The sequence below is a fragment of the Marmota marmota genome, unplaced genomic scaffold (assembly GCF_001458135.2).
Source record: "Marmota marmota marmota unplaced genomic scaffold, marMar, whole genome shotgun sequence".
Lineage (NCBI taxonomy): Eukaryota > Metazoa > Chordata > Mammalia > Rodentia > Sciuridae > Marmota > Marmota marmota.
The window spans coordinates 6,903,481-6,925,136 of NW_025999999.1; the positions used below are offsets into that span (position 1 = coordinate 6,903,481).

At 34.3% G+C, this 21,656-nt stretch overlaps 1 protein-coding gene across 9 annotated transcripts in view; it reads left to right on the forward strand.

Moving 5' to 3' along the window:
• The window catches only part of Btrc (beta-transducin repeat containing E3 ubiquitin protein ligase), a 193,417-nt gene that overhangs the window by 67,311 nt on the left and 104,450 nt on the right, over positions 1-21,656 (forward strand). For 4 of the 9 annotated variants that reach the window (XM_015494682.2, XM_048807190.1, XM_048807189.1 and 1 more), the window contains exon 2: positions 3,824-3,931. The exons of 3 other annotated variants lie outside the window; for them this stretch is intronic. In XM_015494682.2, coding sequence (XP_015350168.1) covers positions 3,824-3,931 — 108 coding nt within the window. Of the gene's footprint in view, positions 1-2,498; positions 2,520-3,823; positions 3,932-20,978; positions 20,998-21,656 lie in introns of those variants that run through there. 2 more of the 9 variants (XM_048807188.1, XM_048807194.1) reach the window with 2 other exon arrangements.

Sequence of the window (21,656 nt, forward strand, 5' to 3'; positions counted from 1 at the left end):
AAGTTGCTAAGTCTGGCCTCTCAGCTACCAGCATAGCTGGGATTGCAAATTGCAAGCAAATGCCAACTGCTTCAGGCTTGTTTTTTATTTTCTTGAAGTTCTGGGAGTGGAACTCAAACTTGCTCTACCATTGAGCTAAATCTCCAGCCCATAGCATAGTTTGAAACCAGTTTTTAAATTTTTTCTTAAAAATTTTTTAGAGCTGAGGATGTAGCTTTTGCCCAGTTTGTGTGAGGTACAAGGTTTAATCCTCAGCATAGCAGGCCCCCTTCCCCCAAAAAAGAATCAATCTTAGGAATTTCAATATAATTTTCAAGGAAAAACAAAGGTAGAGAATGACATACTTTTCAGATATTTTAAAGGTAAAACTTAAGAGGCATTATTTGTAAGTGTTGAGGGACGGAAAGTGTTCCACCTTTATTATAAACTGATTTTTTTGTTGTTGTTACCCTCTTCATTTAGACTGTGCTCCCTCCTAAATTTGAAGATAAGGGAAAGGAGTAAAAGTTACAGTCTACTCCATTTATTTTGTAATTATATGTTTTTCCTTAAAGATCTTAAGTGGCATTTACCAGTATGGGTAAGATTAATTGTTACAATACAAACCAATTTGAAAATTAGTTTTTAAATTGAGCTATAATATATAAAAGCTTAACAGCAGTGTACAGATCTGACTATATTCAAGTGCAGTTTTCATACCTATACCAAAATTATCTTGTAATAATTGGGAATATATCCTCTGTGTGGTGTTTGCAAGTTAATGCTATTTTGGAAATAACACCAGTATAGCTAGTGGCTTCTCTGGGTATGTGTGGCTCATTACTGATCATAATTTTATTTTAGAGTTTTAGTTTAAGGGGATAGAGTGAACTCTTTCAAATTCTTAATTGTTAGGGGAGTTTTGATGGAGGATGGGGTGAATGAATGAGGAAGAGCATTAGAATGAGTAAGAGTAAGGAAACTGAGGTAATAATTCATCAAATACATACAGCAAAATTAACACAGATTCTTGAAAGTGGAGGAGACAAATCATTCATATGAGGAATACCTTAAAAACTTACAAAGGAACACTCACAATTACAAAAAAGTATACACATTTTAATAAAAAGAGCCTCTAGTCTATGGATGAAGGGCTTTAGGTTGGCCTTTAAATCTGACTGTGCTATATGTCATGCAGGTGGTTTCAGTTTGGCTAAAGTTGAGCCATGGACCTCCTCTGAAAGGAAGGGGGAGAAGTGACAAACTGTCTTCCACAGCTTATTCTGTTTTCTTCTTCTGTAGTTTCCTAAACCCTTTTTATTTCCTCCTATGTCTTCTACCTCTACTGTTTCTCTCGGATTCAGTCACTCCTTCAGAACAAGTGTGAGACTTTTTTCTACCCATCATATGCAGAACTTTAACTAGCTGTTTAATAATATACCATGTATCTCCTTAGTAATAGCATAACAACTAGTAATAACTCATAACAGTGAGTTTTATATTACGGATTTTTAATATGGATGAATTTAAAATTGAGAGAATGTTATAAGAATATAAATTCCTTGAAGACAGGAATTTTGTGGGTATTGTTTTGTCCACATTGTTCTGTTTCTGGTGCCTGCAGTACTTAACCACAAGGAAGGGCATTCAGTGACTACTTGTTGAATAAATGATCAAAATATTACTCTTAAGAAAATTTTAACATCAGGCAAAACATTCTTGATACTTCTAGTCTAGTAATTCTCAAGGGTATAGAAGCTTTTAAAATCCTTTTTCCTCTATTCCTTTCACCCTACTGCCTTCTCCTTCCAATATAACAATCTCTTACTAAGAACTACTGACTTATACTGAAATTATTATAAGCTGTTCTAAGGAGACAAATATGGATTGTCAGGGTAAGAGGGAGAAGGAAATTACAAGTTTAAAGGTATTAGGGCTGAGATGAGCATTTGACCAGATTTCACGGTAGTTAACTAGCTAGAGTATCAGGAAGGACAGGGAAGGAGAGTTGATGTAGGCAGTGGGGAAAGGTCAGATGGATAGTGTGCTTTAGAATTTCATATAGTAAATATAGGGAACCATTACAATTTATTATTTTTAGTTTCTTTAAATGTTGTGGATGGACACAATACCTTTATTTATTTATTTTTATGTGGTGCTAAGGCTCAAACCCAGTGCCTCACATGTGCTAGGCAAGTACTCCATCACTGAGCCACAACCCCAATCCCCATTACAATTTACTGATGAGAGTAACATGATAAAATGAAGACAACTGTTCTCTTTAGCTATGTTTTAAAAATGGATTATAGTTTGAGATGAAGGAACATTGGAAATGGTGAACAATATTCATTACTATAACAGTTCAAGGTGATTTCATTGTTTTTTGTTTAGTTTTCTAATCCAGTGATGACTTTAGCAGATACCTTTTTTTTTCTCTCTCTCTCTCTGTCTGATACCTTTCTTTCAAAGTCTGACGTGTCTACTTACTTTATGACTTACGAATGAACAAGACAGGAGGAAGAGTTCTGCACTAGAAAACAGTAGGTCCCTTGTTCTCTACTTTTTAAATTCATGAACATGGATAAATACTTATTTTCTCTTGTGCATTGATTGCCTTAATTGTAAAATGAGGATAATCATCTGAGGGCAGAGGTCTAGATTAGAATATCTTCTGAAGTCCTTTTCAGTCTATTATCCATATTTAATTATAGTCTGTGTGAACCATGAATGTTGTATTTTGCTTCCTATATTCATTCCTACTAGAGGGGTTACAGAAGATAAAAGGCCATCATGATAATAACTATTTCAAAATCTCTAAAGTCTAATGTTATGTGTATATTGCTATATTCGAAAATATATATACATTGGGTGTGTTTAGCTATTTAGTATTTTAGTTTTTATTAGACTATATAGCATTCAAGCTGATGGACAGAACTTTAGCCTGGAATACTTTCAGAGAAACTTGAAAAATATAAAAACTGTTCCACAAGATATAGTGTCTTATAAAACTCAGTAATACTGCAATAATATTAATTTTGTTTCCTTAGGATTACTAGAAATTGTAATTTCTACCTTTGTTTGCTACTGAATACACATGTATTTTACATATAAACTTTTTGTTTGGATGGTTTTAAGACCAAGAACATTCTGGTCTCTCTTTGTCTTAGTCTCCTCTCTTTCTTTGTTGTTGTTATCCCTTCTTTTTGGGTGTTTCTTGCCTCATCCCCCTTTAATCCATCTGGAAAGCTGAAGAGACAGCTGCTATGGTAACTGTGTTTTGGTTAATGAATAACAGAATAACAAGATACATAAAACTTATGCAAACTCTGCAGAATTAGTTGTTATCAAAGTCGTAGGGATATAATATTTTCTTTTTCTTCTAGAAACACTCTTAACTTTCCTGTGGTATTTAATTTTCTAATTTCCTAATGTGATATTCTTAGGAGGTATTCTTTCTGCTTAGTCTGCACAATATTTCACCTTGTGAATTTATGGGAGATGAGATGTATAAAGAAAAAAATTGATCAGTTGGATTAAGAAGTAGTTTTCCTTTAAATTAATAAATAGAAGAATAGGGACAAAAACTTACTGGGGTGTGTGTGTGTGTGTGTGTGTGTATTTTTAACCTATAACTTCTTTGTTCCCCTTGCTTTTTGGCTACTAGTGCCCCTTTTGAGTTTTTCTCTGGGGTTAGAATCTGTAAGTAGTATGTTTCTTGAAAGTGTTTCTATCATAAAGGCCAGCTGCAACTGGATTATTGCTTTCAGGCTAGCCTTGAAAATTCCTGTAATCTGTGCCATCCTGTTTCATACTGTCCCATCTCATAGTTGTCCTCTCTCTGCAGTGCTCTATGCCCAGGTCTCTGTGGCTGGGCTGCTCCAGCCTGGCGGACAGCATGCCTTCGCTGCGATGCCTGTATAACCCAGGGACTGGCGCACTCACAGCTTTCCAGGTACTTTCTCTGTCTCTGTGGGTTATTTGCGGGTATTAGTATGTGTGTGTTTCTAGTTCACTAGTATGTCTGTCGTTCTTTCCCATGCTTTACTTATATTCACCTTTTTTCCTTCATGGTATCTGTATTTGACATCACTCAATATTTCTTTAATGATTCACTTTTAATGTAGATCTAGACTGATGAAGTCTTAAGACATTCTTATCACTATCACGTTTGATTTATCAAAATGGACATAGTACAAATGACTGTAGGTTTTTAGATATAGAAGAAGTGTACTAGTAAATTTTAAAGTAATCTGAATATATATAGCAATTTAGCATGTAATGTTTGCTCTGAACCTACATAAAGCCAGTTAATGTAATTAATTATAATCATTTGTCTAAACACCTTATATTTTTATGATTACTAAAAAATATGCAGTATCGTATGTAGAGTATCTTTTGGTTAATACGGTGTGTGTGTGTGTTTGTGTGTGTGTATATACACATACATATACATACATACTATGTTTTATTTATATCTTGATTAATGTTCCTAGTTTCAAGTGAAAAGGCCTTTCAGACCCTTGGGTACATTATTCACCTTGAGACAGTCCAGTTGTGTTTGCACGGATTGACAAGATTATAGTTTCCCCCAGCCTTTCTTAGAAGTCAGTAGGCCAGTTCCATAATGTACAAGGAAATATAGAAGAAGACGACAGAAGTTGTGAAAGAGCTTGGTGCTCATTGCTTATGGATTTAGGTACTGGGAATGATGGTTTTCCTTGGCAGAAGTGTTATCAGTCTACCTTAGGTTTTTTAAATTTGTGTTTTGCATTTCATAGTAATACACAACATTAGTTTAGTTTAGTTTAGTTTTAAATCAGGTTTTGTTGTTGTTGTTGTTTGTTTTCTGTTTTTGTTTTGTGGTACTGGGAGTTGAACCTAGGACCCCACACATGCTCAACAAGCATGCTGAGACTGGCTTGAACTTGTGATCTTATATCTTCCTGCCTCAGTCTCCTGAGTCACTGGGATTACAGGTGTGTTTTGCCACGTATGGACCCCTTTGCGCTCTTAAGAAAATTATTGAGGACCTCAAAGTGCTATTGTTTATATACATTGTATCAATTGATATTTATTATATTTGAAATCAGAGCTAAGAAATTTCAGTGTTATATAATCATTCATTTTAAAATATAATAATAAACCTATACAAAATTAATATAAATAGTTGTGAAACAACTATTTTCAGAAAATTAAGACTAGCATTGTATTACATTTTTACAAATCGAATGTTTGGATAATAAAACACAAGTAGATTCTCGTTTCTGCTTCTACCTTCAGTCTTTCATGTTTTGTCTGAAATAATATATAAAGAGTAGCTGGCCTCTCACAAACAACAGTTTAAAAAGGTAGAAATATTTTAATATACTTTTCAGGCAATTATAATTTATTAAAGATTAGTTGCAGTGTGGGATCTGAACCCATATCACTGAACTACTTCTGTTATTGTATTAAAATCCATTGGTCTTAGTTTTTTCAAAAATCATGCTGAAAAAATTGGATATCCATATGCAAAATAATGAATCTTGACTGCTAAATTGTACCATATACAAAAATTAACTTGAAATGGATAATGGGTCTAAATATGAACCAAAATTATAAAACTAGGATTGGGGTTGTGGCTTAGTGGTAGAGCGCTTGCCTAAAAGAAGTTACTTTTTAAAAAATGATAAAATTAATAGAAAATTTAGGAGAAGAAATTATTTGTGTCTTTGGGCTAGGCAAAGATTTTTTAGATAAGTAGGTGAGTGCGCACACACACAAAACAAACACACACACACAAAACAATCTATGAACCATAATAGAAGTACTGACAAATTGTATTTAATCACTGTTTAAAACTTCTTCACCTCAAAAGATACAGTTTTAAAAATGAACATGTAGGGCTGGGGATGTGGCTCAAGCGGTAGCGCACTCGCCTGGCATGCATGCGGCCCGGGTTCGATTCTCAGCACCACATACAAAGATGTTGTGTCTGCCGATAACTAAAAAATAAATATTAAAATCCTCTCTCTCTCTTTCTCTCTCTCTTCCTCTCTCACTCTCTCTTAAAAAAAAAAAAAATGAACATGTAAGTGGAGCATGGTGGCCTATACCTGTAATCCCAGCAATTCAGGAAGCTGATGAAAGTAGGATCACAAGTTCGAGGCCAGCCTCAGCAATTTAGCAAGACCTTCAGCACCTTAGCAAGATCCTGTCTCAAAATAAAAAGGCTAGGGATATAACTCAATGGTAGAGCACCCCTGGAATTCAGTCCCCAGTACCAAAACAAACAAAAAAACCAAACTGGAAGAGAATATTTATAAATTATATAGCTGATAGAAGACTTGTATTCTTTTTTTTTTTTTGGTACTGGGGGTTGAACTCAGGGGCACTCGATATCTGAGCCACACATCCTCAGCCCTGTTTTGTATTTTTATTTAGAGACAGGGTCTCATTGAGTTGTCTAGTGCCTCACCTTTGCTAAGGCTGCCTTTGAACTCATAATCTTCCTGTCTCAGCCTTCCTAGCCGCTGGGATTATAGGTGTGTGCCACTGCAGAAGACTTGTATTCTGATTATCTAATGCAGTCCTCCTATATAAACTACCCAGTAAAACAGTGAGCAAAAAATTTGAATAGATAGAACACCAGAGAACATAGACAAATAGCAAATAAGCACATGAAAGGATACACAATATTTTTAGTCATGGAAATGCAAATTAAAAATAACATTGAGATACTACTACATGTTGCCTACATGCCTCATCTCACTCTTAAATTTGGACATAGAAATTTAATAGGCCTTAGGTAGTTAGTATGTCCTAGCTCAATTTGAGAAATGTGTAAGCAGAAGTGATTTCTTCTAGCTGTTGACCTCTACAGTATCCAATAGAGTGTTCTTTAATAGTTAGGGCTCAATAAATACTGATGATTTGAACTATATTTGATAAATGGTAAAGATAATCATGTATAATTAAAAATCATACAAGTTTAAGTCTTTTGACATGAATATCAAGATATCCAGAAAAATTCAAATTTTTTGTTTTGGCCTAAAGCAATCTTGAATTTAAACTCAGTAGGAAATAATTGTGAGTAAATGCATCATCACGATAGGTTTTTTTCTAAATCTGGTATTAATCAACATTTAACATATACTTATTTTTCTCTAATTATTCCTCATAAAAGGTAGGCTTAAGAGGTTTTGCTGGAAAATTCAGGAATAAATTTGGTGTATAGGTCCTGAATTGTATTGAAGAGTGAAATTGTATATTATATACAGAAAAGAGATGCTTATGAAATATCTTAGAGTAGAAGCCCTCTGTGGTCAGTGCATGGTATAGTGATTAAGAGCATGAACCCCGATGCTGAATTGCCTGGGTCTTAAGTCTCATTCTATTATTTTCTAGGTACAACGTTTGTGCAAGTACTTGACCTGTCTGAACCTCAGTTTCCTTAAGATAATAGTATTTATCTTATAGGGGTGATATTAGGATTAAATAAGTTGATTATATAAAGTCCTTAAAACAATCACTGGTGGCTGGGGTTGTGGCTCAGTGGTAGAGTGCTTTCCTAGCAGTTGTGAGGCATTGAGTTTGATCCTCAGCACCACATTGAAAAAAAAAAAGAAAATAAATAAAGTTATTATGTCCATTAGTAACTAAAAATATATTAAAAAAACAATAGCTGTCAGATTAATTAATTTTATGTTGTTAGAAAAATGTATAGAAGGGGTAGGTTTGGAGTCTCTCAGCAAAAACTTTTTCATCTCTACATAAAATAGTATGTTTTTAAATATTTTTTTTCATCATGTACTGCACAATTCTGGTTTTTAAGGAAGCCCACCTTTGGTTCAATTTTTGATGATAACAGTGCTATGAATATTTTTTCTTTGCTTATCTTCAACAAGGTCATTATTATAATTTATGTAGCCAAAATGGAAGAAATTGGCTTATGTACTAGTTTCATTCTAATTTGTTTTATGTCACATTCAGCATACACTGGTGCTTGATTGCTTTCTGACTAATTAGCAGAAACAGGACTTGAATCTAGCACTTCCACTGCTGGAATTATGGTAGTCTTTGTAAATGTGTATCTTTCTGGTTTAGATTTTATTTTTTAATTCAGTTTTTTTTTTTGTTTGTTTTAGGTAAAACTTACAATGAAATACACAGATCTTAAGTGTATTCTGAGTGAGTTTTGACAAATTGTATACATTTGGGTAATCTAACTTCAAAAAAATAGAATGTTTAGAAAGTATCCTTAATATAACTCCTTTCCAGTCACTACTCATCCCCTATATGCAATTACTGTTCTGGTTTGTCACAAAAATTAGTTTTGCATGGTTTTGGACTTCATGTAAATGCAGTCATATAACATATATTCTTTTGTGTCTGTTTTCTTTTGATCAGTATGATGTTTTTGAGATTTATTCATGGTGTATGTATTAGTTTATTCTTTTCCATTGCTGAGTATATTTAATTGTATTTAGTATACCACAAGTTGTTTATTCATTCATTTATTGATAGTCATTTGGATTGCTTCCAATTTTTTTTGCCTGTTTTGAATCTATAAACAATTTTGTAGAAGTTTTTTTTTTTTTTTTCCTTTTTTGCCACATGTTTATATTTCTCTTGGGTAAACACCTAAGTGTGGAATTGCTGGCCATAAAGCAATTTTACTGTGGTGCTGGGGATTGAACCCAGGGCCTTGTGCATGCGAGGCAGGTACTCTACCAACTGAGCTATATCCTGAGCCCAAGCAAGTATATTTTTGACTTTAAAAGAGAAATATTTCTTCAAAGTGGTTGTTCATGTAAGAATGCTAATTTTTGCTAATATTGTCAAATATGCTTAAGGAATTGTTGCATTCTTTTAATAAGTTTGAAGCATTTTAAGAAGTCAGAATTCTTAGATGGCAGTAGAGAATTAACATGGAGTCATTGCTGAATTTTTTGATTATCCTTAGTAACTCAGGTTGAAACTACTTATGTTGAGATGGTTTAATCATTGATATTTCAAACCACACATTTTAAACTAGGAACTAAGAAGATGCTAAAAATTATTATTATTTAAATTGATTTTATGAGGAATATTTACTTGGAGCATATTATCATTCCTTTGGTTTATTCTGGAAAATATATGGGTGATTAACAGAATGTTGATTAACAGAGGATGTATTTGCTTATCCTCAGCAAGTGGTGATCTTATAATTTATAATATTAAATGAGCAATAGAGAGAAAGTACTTTAAAATAGCTGAGTAATTAAAATCCTTTATCTTTCTTTAGTCATTGAAAAGGAGGAGAAAAAATTTTGCTGGTAAATGTATAAGTAGATTTATATGATCTTAGAATATTTTAGGCGTCAAGCTAGTAATTTTAGGGAAATCTTGAGCTAAGTGAATCATATGGTATTTTTAAATTAGTTAGGGTCCCTTGTTGGTTGAAATTGTTGGGGGCTGAATTCAGGAGAGATATTGTACTTTATTACCTAAGAAAGCTTAGAAATCTACTAAATCTTGCTGTCTACAAAGTGAAATGTTAAAATGGACCAATACTAGGAAAATTAAGCAATGTTTTATATATCTATACATCTATATCTATATATGTATACACACAATACATATATACTTACATATATGACAATTTTATGGTTGAGATTTTAGGGGACTAAAGATTATCACATTGAATACAAACTAACATTTAAATCGTATAATGAAAACTATTCTATAATAAAAGTGCTTATCAATCTCTAATTGATACCCACCCATTGCATGTGAATAATTTCAGTACAGCACAATTTCTATACAATGAAAGACTCAGTTCTTTTGTGTGCCCGTGTTAACATTTGACCTATGTTTATCTCAGTTGAAACTCTCTCATAGAGGTTTACAGAATGTGACAAAAAATATTTCTGCTTGTTTTGTAAGGAAAGTTTGTTTCCCTGTTATACAACTCATTTCATGGATGTAAATTACTTATTGACTATTACACTGATTTTGACTGCTTTTTTATCTTGTGAGCAAGTTGCTCACATGCTTTTTTTACTTTGTTGTTGTTGTTATTATTATTATTATTACTATTATGGTGCTGGGATTGAACCTAGGGCCTTGTGCATGCTAGTTGAGTATACTACCAAGCCCACTCAAATGCTTTTAGAATGTAAAAGTTTGAATCTGGTTTATATCCTATTATTCCTTCCTCTCATGTAATTCTTCAAGAGTTTAAAATTTGTGGTTCCCCATGGTGCAGTGGGCAAAATGGAAAGAGAATTCCAATCACTTGAAAATAACACAGCATTTGACCCAAATTTCCTGCCTCTTTGTCTTTGCATATCCTGTTCTCCCTATATGAAAAAACCCTACCCCAAACACCTATCCTCCCTTACTCCTTCCCTGTTTCCTTTTTGTCTTCCTGGTACTTCCTAATCCAGCTCAAATTGAGATAAAACAAGTCTCCCGATTATCCTTTCTCCCTTAAACTGGTCAGAGCACCTGTACCCAGACTATGCAGTAGATACTGTTCTATCATTGATACACTAGTTGTGTATATTCATCTCTGTCCCCCATTAGATTATGAGTTCTTTGAGGGCAGGTTATTGTATTCATTTCATATTCCCATTATCAAGGACAGTACTTTATAACTTTCACTAAATTAATGAATGAATAGATTTAGATAATTTAGAAAAATCCCATGAAGACCATAAGGGATGGAAATAAAGAAAGCATTGAGTTGCTATTGGTACCTGCATGTACGTACACACAAAAGTTCTGGATTCAGAAAGAAACCATGATAATCAAACAATCATTCCAAAGACCACACATTTTCACAGAAAAGAGAAAACCAGTCTAATTTGTGGGCAGCCTTCAAATTATATACAGTTGGCTTTTATGTAAGCCAAGATGGTCCCTCTGAATTGGATTCTTTTTTGGCGGGGCTGGGGTGGGGTGGGTACCAGGGGTTGATCTCAGGAGCACTCAACCACTGAGCCACATCCCCAGCCCTATTTTGTATTTTATTTAGAGTCTCACTGAGTTGCTTAGCACCTCACTGTTGCTGAGGCTGACTTTGAACTCATGATCCTTCTGCCTCAGCCTCCTGAGCCACTGGGATCTGAAATGGATTCTGTATATCAAATTCTGACTCTTGTTGATAAATGTGCACATTTCAAATTATTAAGTTTTGCCACAGCCAGCTAACAGTTCAGTTTGTGATGTCACATCTTTATCTTTATAGCAGTGCATGTTTGTGTAATTATTTGACTATTTTATTGCATCTTACCCTTGCTCTATAAAAGAACAGACACTGGGAAAACTAAAATGCTGATAGTAATAAGGAACAGTCTACAGAAAAGATAGGAATCACTGAGTACACAGAAAGTGACCCTCTAGCCTTCGTTAGGCACAAAATTAAAGCACACATACAAAGTGTTAGAAATATATTATTGAAGATTATGCCTTAAAAATAAAGTGTAATTTTTGATTTTAAAACATTTTATCTAACATTGAAATCCATTTTCAGTTTATTTACTTATTTTTTATTTTTGTAATTGTAGATGGACAGAATGCCTTTATTTTGTTTGTTTATTTTTACGTGGTTCTGAGGATTGAACCCAGTGCCTCAACCATGCTAAGCTACCACTGAGCTACAGCCCCAGACCCCTCAGTTTATTTTTTATACATTTTCAGTGAGAAAAGTAGAACCTACATTTTAAATCTACATTTTTTTATCTTGTCCTGAAAAGAGTCTGTGTTATAGAGATGACATCTTGCACTGACTTGTCTTTCCAGATGCTTGTTGATTATTTAAATACTCTAATTATTTAAATAATAATATTTCCTTTATTATTATTTTGATGTGCCTGTGAAAAAGTTAATGTTCACCTACAGACATGATATTATCTAATGTTTAGAGTAAATCAAATCATTGTGAGGCAATCAGATTTCCTTAATTTTTTTGTTCTTCTTGAATAGATCTGAATAGTTAAAAATCTTCACAAAGGGGTTTATTGCTTATTTGTTTATGTTGAATCATGTTGGACTTTCCCTAATTGCCCTAACTTCAACATAACCTTTAATAGCAGAAGGGAGAGTGCTGGTACCCTAGGGGGCCTGAAATTGCCCCAGTGCAAGCAGCACAAACCAGAAGAATAGAATTGATGAGAACTTTAAGAGGATGATGGGAGTCTCTGTGGATGCCTTATCTTATAAGACAGATTCTTGCTGTGGGCAGTTAAGACTTACCTGTATCTTCTGGAGAGGTACATATTACTTTCTTCATATTCCAAGATTTCTTGTTATTGCCATCTTTGTATTGACTGAGCAGAGGCTATGGTACTATAGAAGTTCTTTTTGTGCTATTCAAGAATCATTATTGGTGGTTGTATGACTGCCACAACCATTTGAACCTTCTTTCACTCTTATTTTGCTTTATGTGGTAGTGTTTTATGTTTTGCTATCCTTCCTTACGTTGATTTCTAGACTTTGGTATTTTATGTGGACTGCCAATATGTAGAATCTTGGTAGATGGACAGTATTTAGAAAACTCCCTTCTTATTTGTTTATTTTTGTGGTACTAGAGATTGAACCCAGGAGCTCTCTACCCTTGATCGACATTCTCCAGTTCTTTTTATTTGTGTTTTAATTTTTCTAAGTTCTAAGTTGTCCACCAGACTGGCCTCAAACTCAGAATACTTCTGTCTCAGCCTTCCAAATAGCTGGTATTATAGGCATGTTCCACTGTGACTGGCCCTTGTCATTTAAGTCAGGTTATTTAAGTATGGTTTATTTAAAACAAAGACCAATTTCTTGACTTTTTTTTTTTAAGCTACAGAAACCTCTATGAAATTGTAGTATTTCTACAACTAGTATAACTCCACATCATGTACAACCACAAAAATGGGAAGTTATACTCCATGTATGTATGATATATCAAAATATCTTCTACCATCATATATATCTAAAAATAACAAAAAAATTTTTAAAACAAAAATTACACAAACTAAAAAAGAAATTGTAGTATTTCACTATTGGGAGCTGATACATGTGAGTTTTGTTTTTCTTGAGAATCATGTTGAGAAATTTTGATCTTTTCTATATTCTCTTACCTAGTCATCTGGAGATCAAGTCTATTATATTTTGAAATTGTTATTTGGGCCTGAGTACATCATGATGAAATGGGACTTTGCAGTGTACCTTCTCCTGCTGAGTTGTCTCTCATCTGACTTTTAAAGTTCTCAGGTGTCCATTCAAATCCTCTAGACCTTTGTTGCAAATCTAGTATCTGTGACTTGGTATGAATTAAGTTGGAATTCCATGCCTTGTAAAATTATCATGAAGTATTCATTTGCATACATGATCCATGAGCAAGTTCAAGTCTTAACCTGACTGGATCTAATTTTTTGGTGTGTTAGACTGGATAGCCATAAACAGAAGAGAAAGAGTAGAGGGATAAGTAATCACACTTTTTCGTGTCATATGCCCTCCACACACACATTAGTTTTAAACTAGTAAATATAAAGCTTTTGTGTATAAACACTACAAGTTTTTATATTTGAGTAAGCATATGATTAGCTTTATTAAATATAATTACTGCCTGGTGCAGCGGCACACACCTGTAACTCCAGTGGCTCCAAAGGTTGAGGTAGGAGGATTGCAAGTTCAAAGCCAGCCTCCACAACTCAAAGAGGTCCTGAGCAACTTAGTGTGAGATGCTGCCTCAAAATAAAAGGTAAAAAGGGCCAGGGATGTGATTCAGTGGTTAAGTGCCCCTGGGTTTAGTTTAATTCCTAGTACCAGAAGGTGGGGGGGAACCCCGTGTGTGTGTGTGTGTGTGTGTGTGTGTGGTGTCACACTTAGAGTTGCTGTTGGTCATTGTAGTTTGTACATGAACTATTGTTTTGGAGAGTACCAATTTCTTCACTAGTAATAAACCATAAGGGATAAGGGAAATTTCTAATATAATGTTAGTATAGTATATTTCCCCTAGATTTTTAAATTGGCAGGTCATTGTGTTTTTTTGTTTGTTTGTTTGTTTGTTTGTTTGTTTTTTAAGCACTTCAACTTCAGCATTGTACAGTCTTTTGAGGGGAATTGGCAAAATGAGGATAAAATGGGTACAGGATTCCAACAGCTTGAAAATAACACAGAATTTGACCAAAATCTTTTTTGTATTCCCTACTCTGGTTCTGTTCCAACGGTACTGGAAATGTGCCTATGGACTATTTACAGTGAGATTATAAAACTGAATCATGATTTTGGTGAATAGAAGCCAGAGCATGAGGCTCCAGCACCCCAGCTGGCAGTAAGCTCTCCCTAGGTTTATGAATGTAGTTAGATGGCCCCCAACTGTTTACAAGACAGCAGAGGTGAGATCTTTGATTGACAAGTCAGAAATGCATTAGATCATTCTCTCTGCCAGTCTCTGGTTCATGCTGTTAAAAATGTCAGCCTCCAAGTTTGAATGGCAGCCTGAGGGCCTTAGAAGCTTTTTGTTTTCTGAGATGGAAACACAAATTGGATGTGTGCCTGAGCGCTTCATCCTGGGCTGTAATTTCATCTTTTAGCTAAGAACCACAAGGTACACGAGCAAAGCACCCTGTAAACAATAATACTGTGGAAAAAAAAATAAACAAGGTCGTGTTTCTGGTACGTTGATCCGATGGTGTCCTGACCTCTATCACGTTGAACATCTCCACTCTGATTGCTGTTCCCTTTGGCATTACAATGAGAGAAAGAGAGACTGACATAGAGGAAAAGATTTAAAGTTGCAGTGTTGTTGCACATTCCTTGTATAGGCTATGAAATATTGAACTGTCAGAATGTGACACTTGGTTTTTTAAGCAACCTTTCTTGTTTGAGGTGTTTGCAGTTCATTCCTTTCTTCCCCGAGTGTCTGCTTTCATTGATAGGGTTGGGAGTAGTTGCCTTAAATGCATGAAAAAGGGACAATGTTAAAGAGGAGTGGAGCCAATAGAGCCAAATAAACTTAACACTGGAACATAAATGCAGGCTGTGAGGTGTGGGCAAAGGAGATTAAAGTTGGGTTACTACTTTAATATTGAGGTTTATGGAATCCCTATTGAAGAGAGAATCCCCATAAGTTCCCAATTCTGCTTTTGTGGGGGCAGGAAGTTATGAAAGCTGTAATAGGTAAAGATGGGAGATGCAATGACCTGATTTGTTAAACTGATAGCCTACTATATGCAGTATTGTTGATAATTTAACCTAGCTATTTTATTTATTGATCTAATTATCCAGTGCCTTTGACAAGTGGTCAAATTATGAAAGACTAAAATAGTAATGTTTAAAAAAATGTGCAAATTTTGTATTATTTAGTTTTGGTATTGGGGTGAGCCCAGGGGCACTTTATCACTGAGCTACATCCCTGGTTCTTTTTTATTATTTTCAAATTTGATACAGGTCTTGCTAAGTTGCTGAGATTCTTGCTAAATTGCCGAGGCAGGCTTTGAACTTGCAATTCTTCTGTCTCAGGATTACAGGTGTGCACCACTGTGCCCAGCACATTTTGTATTTATAGTAAGGTTCATGAATAGGTAATATGGAAGAACCATTATGCTTGTATCAGTCCAACTTAATGATTCATGCACAGAAAATCTTTGTTGTAAAAGCCACCACTTATTTCTTAGAACATATTTTCTAGTAATAGAATGAGGTTTCTATTGTTTAAGTTGCAATATATCTCAAAACAATTTTTTTTTTCCCCAATGAACCCAACACTATTGATAGATATAGTCCCTTTGTCTTCATTTGGGTAGAATAGAATTTACAAGTCAATTTTTTTTTTTTTTTTTTGTGGGGGAGTTCTTTTTAGCTGAACATAACATTAGGATTTCTTTTTGTGTATGTGTGTGTGTGTGTGTGTGTGTGTACCAGAGATTGAACCCAGTGGTGCTTAACTAGTGAGCCACATCCCCCATCCCCAATCTTTTTTTATTCTTTAATTTAGAGACTTGGTCTCCTTGAGTTGCTTTAGGACCTCACTAAGTTGCTGCTGGCTCTGAACTAACAATCCTCCCTCATCCTCCTGAGCTGCTGGGATTACAGGTGTGTACCATCACACCTGGCTTCATTTTGACACAAAAGCATGGAATATAATTTGATCTCTTTAAGTCTCCATTACTTCCCTTTTCTTTTTCCCTCCCAGTTTACTTTCCTCTACTCTACTGCGTGACCTTTTGTAATTCTTCCAAAGTATGGAAAAATATTTGTGTCCAAGGTATGTCTTTTTTTTTATTAGTGGTTTTAAAGGACAGTTATTTAGTTTAGCCCTCTCTTCTTCAAATGAGAAAGGCAAGAACTATTGTCTGTTATGAATACATAGTGAAGTGCACTGAAAAAATGGTTCAGTCATTCTTGACATTTCTTAAATCTTCCTTTAAGGTTATGTTGGAAAGAGAAGAGATAGATAGTATTTGTAAATACTGCTCCCTTGTATCCAGAATTATGACCTTAAAAATTGAGCGCTTAGAAAATAAGACCAAGAGCTGGGGCTCAGTGGTAGAACGCCTGCCTCCCATGTGTGAAGCACTGAGTTGGATCCTCAGCACCACATAAAAATAAAATAAATAAAGATATTGTGTCCATCTACAACTAAAAAAAATTTTTAAAAACAAAGAAAGTAAGACCAAAAGGAAGGATATTAAGAATTGGTTGCTGTTGTTTTTAAGTATTGCTCTGTAGTTTTAAAGCGAAAATATTGATGCGTATTTGCAGATAAACTCTGAGAACCCACTGTGTTGTCTGTGTGGAGGAGTTTTCAAAACTTCATTCTTCTAGAAATTGATTTTTCATTGACTGATTTCTACAGGATAAATGAAAACAAGCCACTCTTTTCAGTCTTGTAAGAATAAGAGGGATGCATGAGTTTATCTATCTAAGGAATGAGACAAATATGCAATTTATGGAATCTCCTAAATCTAGTACTGTAAAACTGTACAAAATTTCTTCTTCCCCTGGTATGTTATTATAGAGGTACAACTATATAAAAGCCCAGAGACTGTGAGGCAGGCCTCCGTTATAGTGATTCGCTTTATTACTTAAACTCTAGCTTTGTCTCATGAGCAAAAAATCAATGTATTCATAGAACCATAGAATCTCAGCTTTGGAAGGGACATCACAGAATAATCTAGTAACATAAATTTCATAACACAGGAATCCTTTATAAAGTGTTAGTGGAAGTCATCCCATCTGTACTTGATCACCAACATTACTAGAGAGCTGAACTTCTTGAGGCATTTCATTTTATTCTTTGTTGGTTCAATTGGAAAATTTTCCCTCAAGAAGGAACTAAACTTTATTCACCCACTAGTTCTAACTCTACCTTTTGTAGCAATATAGAGTGATTGTTCTCTTTTTCATGTACAGTTGGCCTTCCTTATCCTTGGGTTCCCCTTTTGGGGATATAGTTACAAATTTGAAATGTAGTTAAGCCTCTGATGGTTACATGTGTACTGAACATGCACAGGCTTCTTTTTTTCTTGTCTTTATTCCATAAACAATTATTTAATATTGAGCAATATTAAATATATTACTATAAATGGAATGCTAGTAACTATAAAATTATACTAAATTACACAAGACAGCAGAATGCATTTTGATGCATCATACAAAAATGGAGTGAATTATGTATTATAAGTAATCTAGAGATGGTTTAAAGTATATGGGAGGCTTTCTTTTATTTAGGTGCTTGACTTAGTGTTGACAAACCAGTGTGAATCCTGGAAGAATAAATTTGATTTCCATTGTCTTAAAAATATATATGGGGGATAACGTAGGTTATATACAAATGCTATGCCATTTAATACAAGATACTTGACCATCTGAAGATTTTTATATCTGCTGGAGGGGGAGGGGGTTTGTTTCATAACCAATCTTCTGTGGACATGGAGAGACAATTGTATTTATGTATCATGTTGCTTATATCTTATTACAGGGTAGGTGTTTCTGGTTCTGTTAGTGTTTCTTTGGAAAATATCAAGAATCATTCATGCTATTTTTGTAACTTTCTTTTTTGGTTGATATCATTCTGAGTGTCTGTCCTTGTACGTGTATCCCACCTTGACATTGTCCTTATTATAGTGTGGCCTGCATAAGTAGGAATAGTGCCACAAAAAGTATACAGTAAGGGCTGGGGCTGTAACTCAGTGGTGGAACATTACATGAGGTCCTGGTTTTCCATCCCTACGACTGTGCCCCTCCCCCCCCCCAAAAAAAAGAAAGTGCAATATGCTAGTGTGTAAAAATTATATGATAATATAGAACACAGTGTAGATAGATGCATTTTATTTGGAACATCATTTGGATAATGTAAGTTTTAAAAAAATATTTATTTTTTAGTTATAGGTGGACACAATATCTTTATTTTTAGGTAGTGCTGAGGATTGAACCCAGTGCCTCATGCATGCTAGGCAAGCGCTCTACCTCTGGGCCACAACCCCAGCCCATGGATAATATAATTTAATACTGCACATACGTCTTTGATTTGGGTGATAGAAAAATTTCTAGAAACATAGCCTGTGTTTGTTTCCTGATTTTTTTTTTTCTTTTTTTGCCAAAAAGGCATAGGTAAGCACTTTGACAAATGACATGATGTAGTAGAATATCTGAGTGGTATAGGTATTTTAAACCTAGCTCCAGTTCCTGAAGATGGTGAACATCTGCTTAGAGGTATTGTAGAGCTCCACAATGCACTAATTGAATTACTCTTTTCTGGAGTTGCCGACTGCACTAATTGAATTAGAGAGAGAGAGAGAGAGAGAGAGAGAGAGAGAGAGAGTGTGTGTGTGTGTGTGTGTGTAAAACAGATAATTCCAACCTTAACAGGAAAGATTGTGAGAGACATGACTGATGGTGTGTACTGTGCTGCTATCTAATGGCAGCCTATGGAACTACTACATGGTCTCTAGGGAGGAGAATGCAGTCATCTGATCTAGTATGACCTCAGTCTAACCCCGTCCACAGTAGCTCAAATGGTCCTAGGGTACATTTTTGTGATTTTTAAATTGAAAAGGAAAGATTGTGATGAACTTCTTCATGAAAAATGATATGTTTTATTAAGCATAAAGTTTTTAATGAAATATTAAGTACTAAGTTGCATATATTAAACCAAATTAAAAATTTCTAATCTTTATTAGCTAAAAAATTAAAATTAATAATGGGTATAATAATTCTTTCTCATTGTGCCTTTAATGTAACATAAATGTAAAAAGCAATTGCATTTTTGAAATGTCTTAGCATTATACAAAGAATGAATTCTTAAATAGACCCTCTTTTTGGTTGTCAGAAATTGAGGTCAGTCAATTTTAAAAGCATTATGAGATTTTGTTATGTATTTAATTTTGCTTACATAAGATGAAAAATTGTTACAGAAAAAAAATTTAATGATGACAGTATCAGAGTGAGTTCTATTTCTGTTTTAATAGTTGGAACTTTTAATTTTACTACAAATTTGCACAAGTTTGAAAACCTCCAAAATAAACTAGGTAAGTTTGTTCCCTTTTTTTTTTTTTAACAAAAAGAATCTCTTAATCACAATTTCTTTATTGGTGCATATTAATTATGCAGAATGGCAGATTTCATTGTATTGTATTGGTACCCGCCTATAACATTGTTTGATTAATTTTACTCCTCAGTAACTCTCCTTACCTGCCTCTCCTCCCTCTCTGTTTTCTCCTCCACCTTGTTGGTCTCCTTTCTGCTTTCATGACATCCCCTTTTTTGTTTTGTTTTGTTTTTCTCCTTTTTCCACTGGCTTTTATATATGAGAGAAAACATACAATACTGTCTTTATGAGTCTGGCTTATTCCACTTGACATGGATGCTTTCTAGTTCTATCCATTTTCCTACAAATGACACAATTTTGTTCTTCCTTGTGGCTGAATAAAACTTCTTTTATTCATCAATTGATGGATACCTAGGTTGATTCTGTAACTTGGCTATTGTGAATTATGCTGTGATAAACTTGGGTGCACATGTATCTCTAAAGTATGCTGACTTTAATTCTTTTGAATAAATACCAAGGAATGGTATAGCTGGAACATAGATAGTTCTATTTTGAGTGTTAGTTACAATTTATTGATTTTTAAAAACATGAACATATAATTCTATATAATTTACTAAAAGCAAATACACCGAGGACAAATCACATGAACTATATTTTCTTTCATTTTAATTTTAGGCATTTTAACTTGCAAAATAGCCTTAACAGAAAAATACATATGTATATGTGTGTGTGTGTGTGTGTGTGTGTGTGTGTGTGTGCGCGCGCGCGTATAAAATGCTTGATTTATAGAATGCATATACTATCATTCAATAATAGAAAAGTGCTGTTGGTTGCCTGGCTGAGCATTTAAAATTATCTCTCTCAATTTTATTACATGAAAGAAACAAGTATAAAGTATAGAAGTTGTAATTTTTTGTGATCTTTACTATTTGAATATACCAATATTTTGGCTGAATTTATTTTTTATTGTAAGATTAAGCTTTTTAGGTCTCTTGTACAAATAGCTTTTATTCAAATTATATGCACTTTTTATATCAGCCTTAAGGACATATTACTGAGTTAGAAAATGCTTTTGACATCACATAGATCTGAAGCTTTGCAAATAACATGGCTTTTGAAAACTAACTACACCTCTATTCAATCATGTACAGAGTACCTTCTGTGTATCAGGTACTACAAAGTATTGGGCATAAATTAAGATTCAGATACTATTCTCAAGTAGCTTTTAGTTATTTATTAGCCATTTTTGGAAAACTTTTGTATTAGTCACTATGCATATGATTTGGGGGGAAATACTATTATTAATTACTATTGATTTCATTCCCTAGAGATGTGGTTTAATAGCAGCCCTAGGAAAGTAGTATATACTTGTGTTCATGTCACTTACAGCGCATCTCAACTGAAAAGACTGCTACACATATTTTAGAGTACTCTGTTTCTTAAATGGTTTTCCTTTCTACCTTTACACTTCCAAAGGAGCAGTGATGATTCTGATACCTCTACATGTAGATTAAAGAAGGGTGAGTAACATTTGTTACAATGCCTCCTATTGGTAGATCATAGATTTTTTTTCAATCCTTGTCTCCCCAAGTAGTGCCTACTTGTGGTTTGGGGCTTCTTCTAAGGCTGTCAGTGGGAAAGAGTCTATTGCATACAAGGTATAAAATACTTCTTTAAGCAGTCTATTTCTAGAACCTAAATTGTCCTGGGACTAGCTCTTGATATAAAAATTCATAGAAACCTGTTTTTCTCAGAGTGTGGTAACTCCTTGCCATAGTGCTGTAGTGTTAAAATTCACATTGGCCAGGTTGTTCTGTAAATTAAACACTGACAGCTACCCTCAGGGGAACAGCCAATGTATTTATGATGATGTGCTGATTACACAAAATACACTGCAAGCAGAAAACAGCTGCAGAGAACAAACCTCTTAAAAAGAATACAATTACAAATAGCACCCTCAGTATTTCTAGTGGTGAGTGTATAATACAGCATGCTAATGTAGGTTTCTTACTTAGTCTGCCTGAAAACAAAAAAATCTGAAGAAGATAAGTTAAAATTATGGTTGAATGCACAACATAGCAGTGAACAAATTTCCTTCCTGAAGAACATGGCTAGGAGTACACAGATTTCAGACGTGGAGTAGTCTCAAGCTCCCCCGCCCCACTTTTCTTAGTAGGTT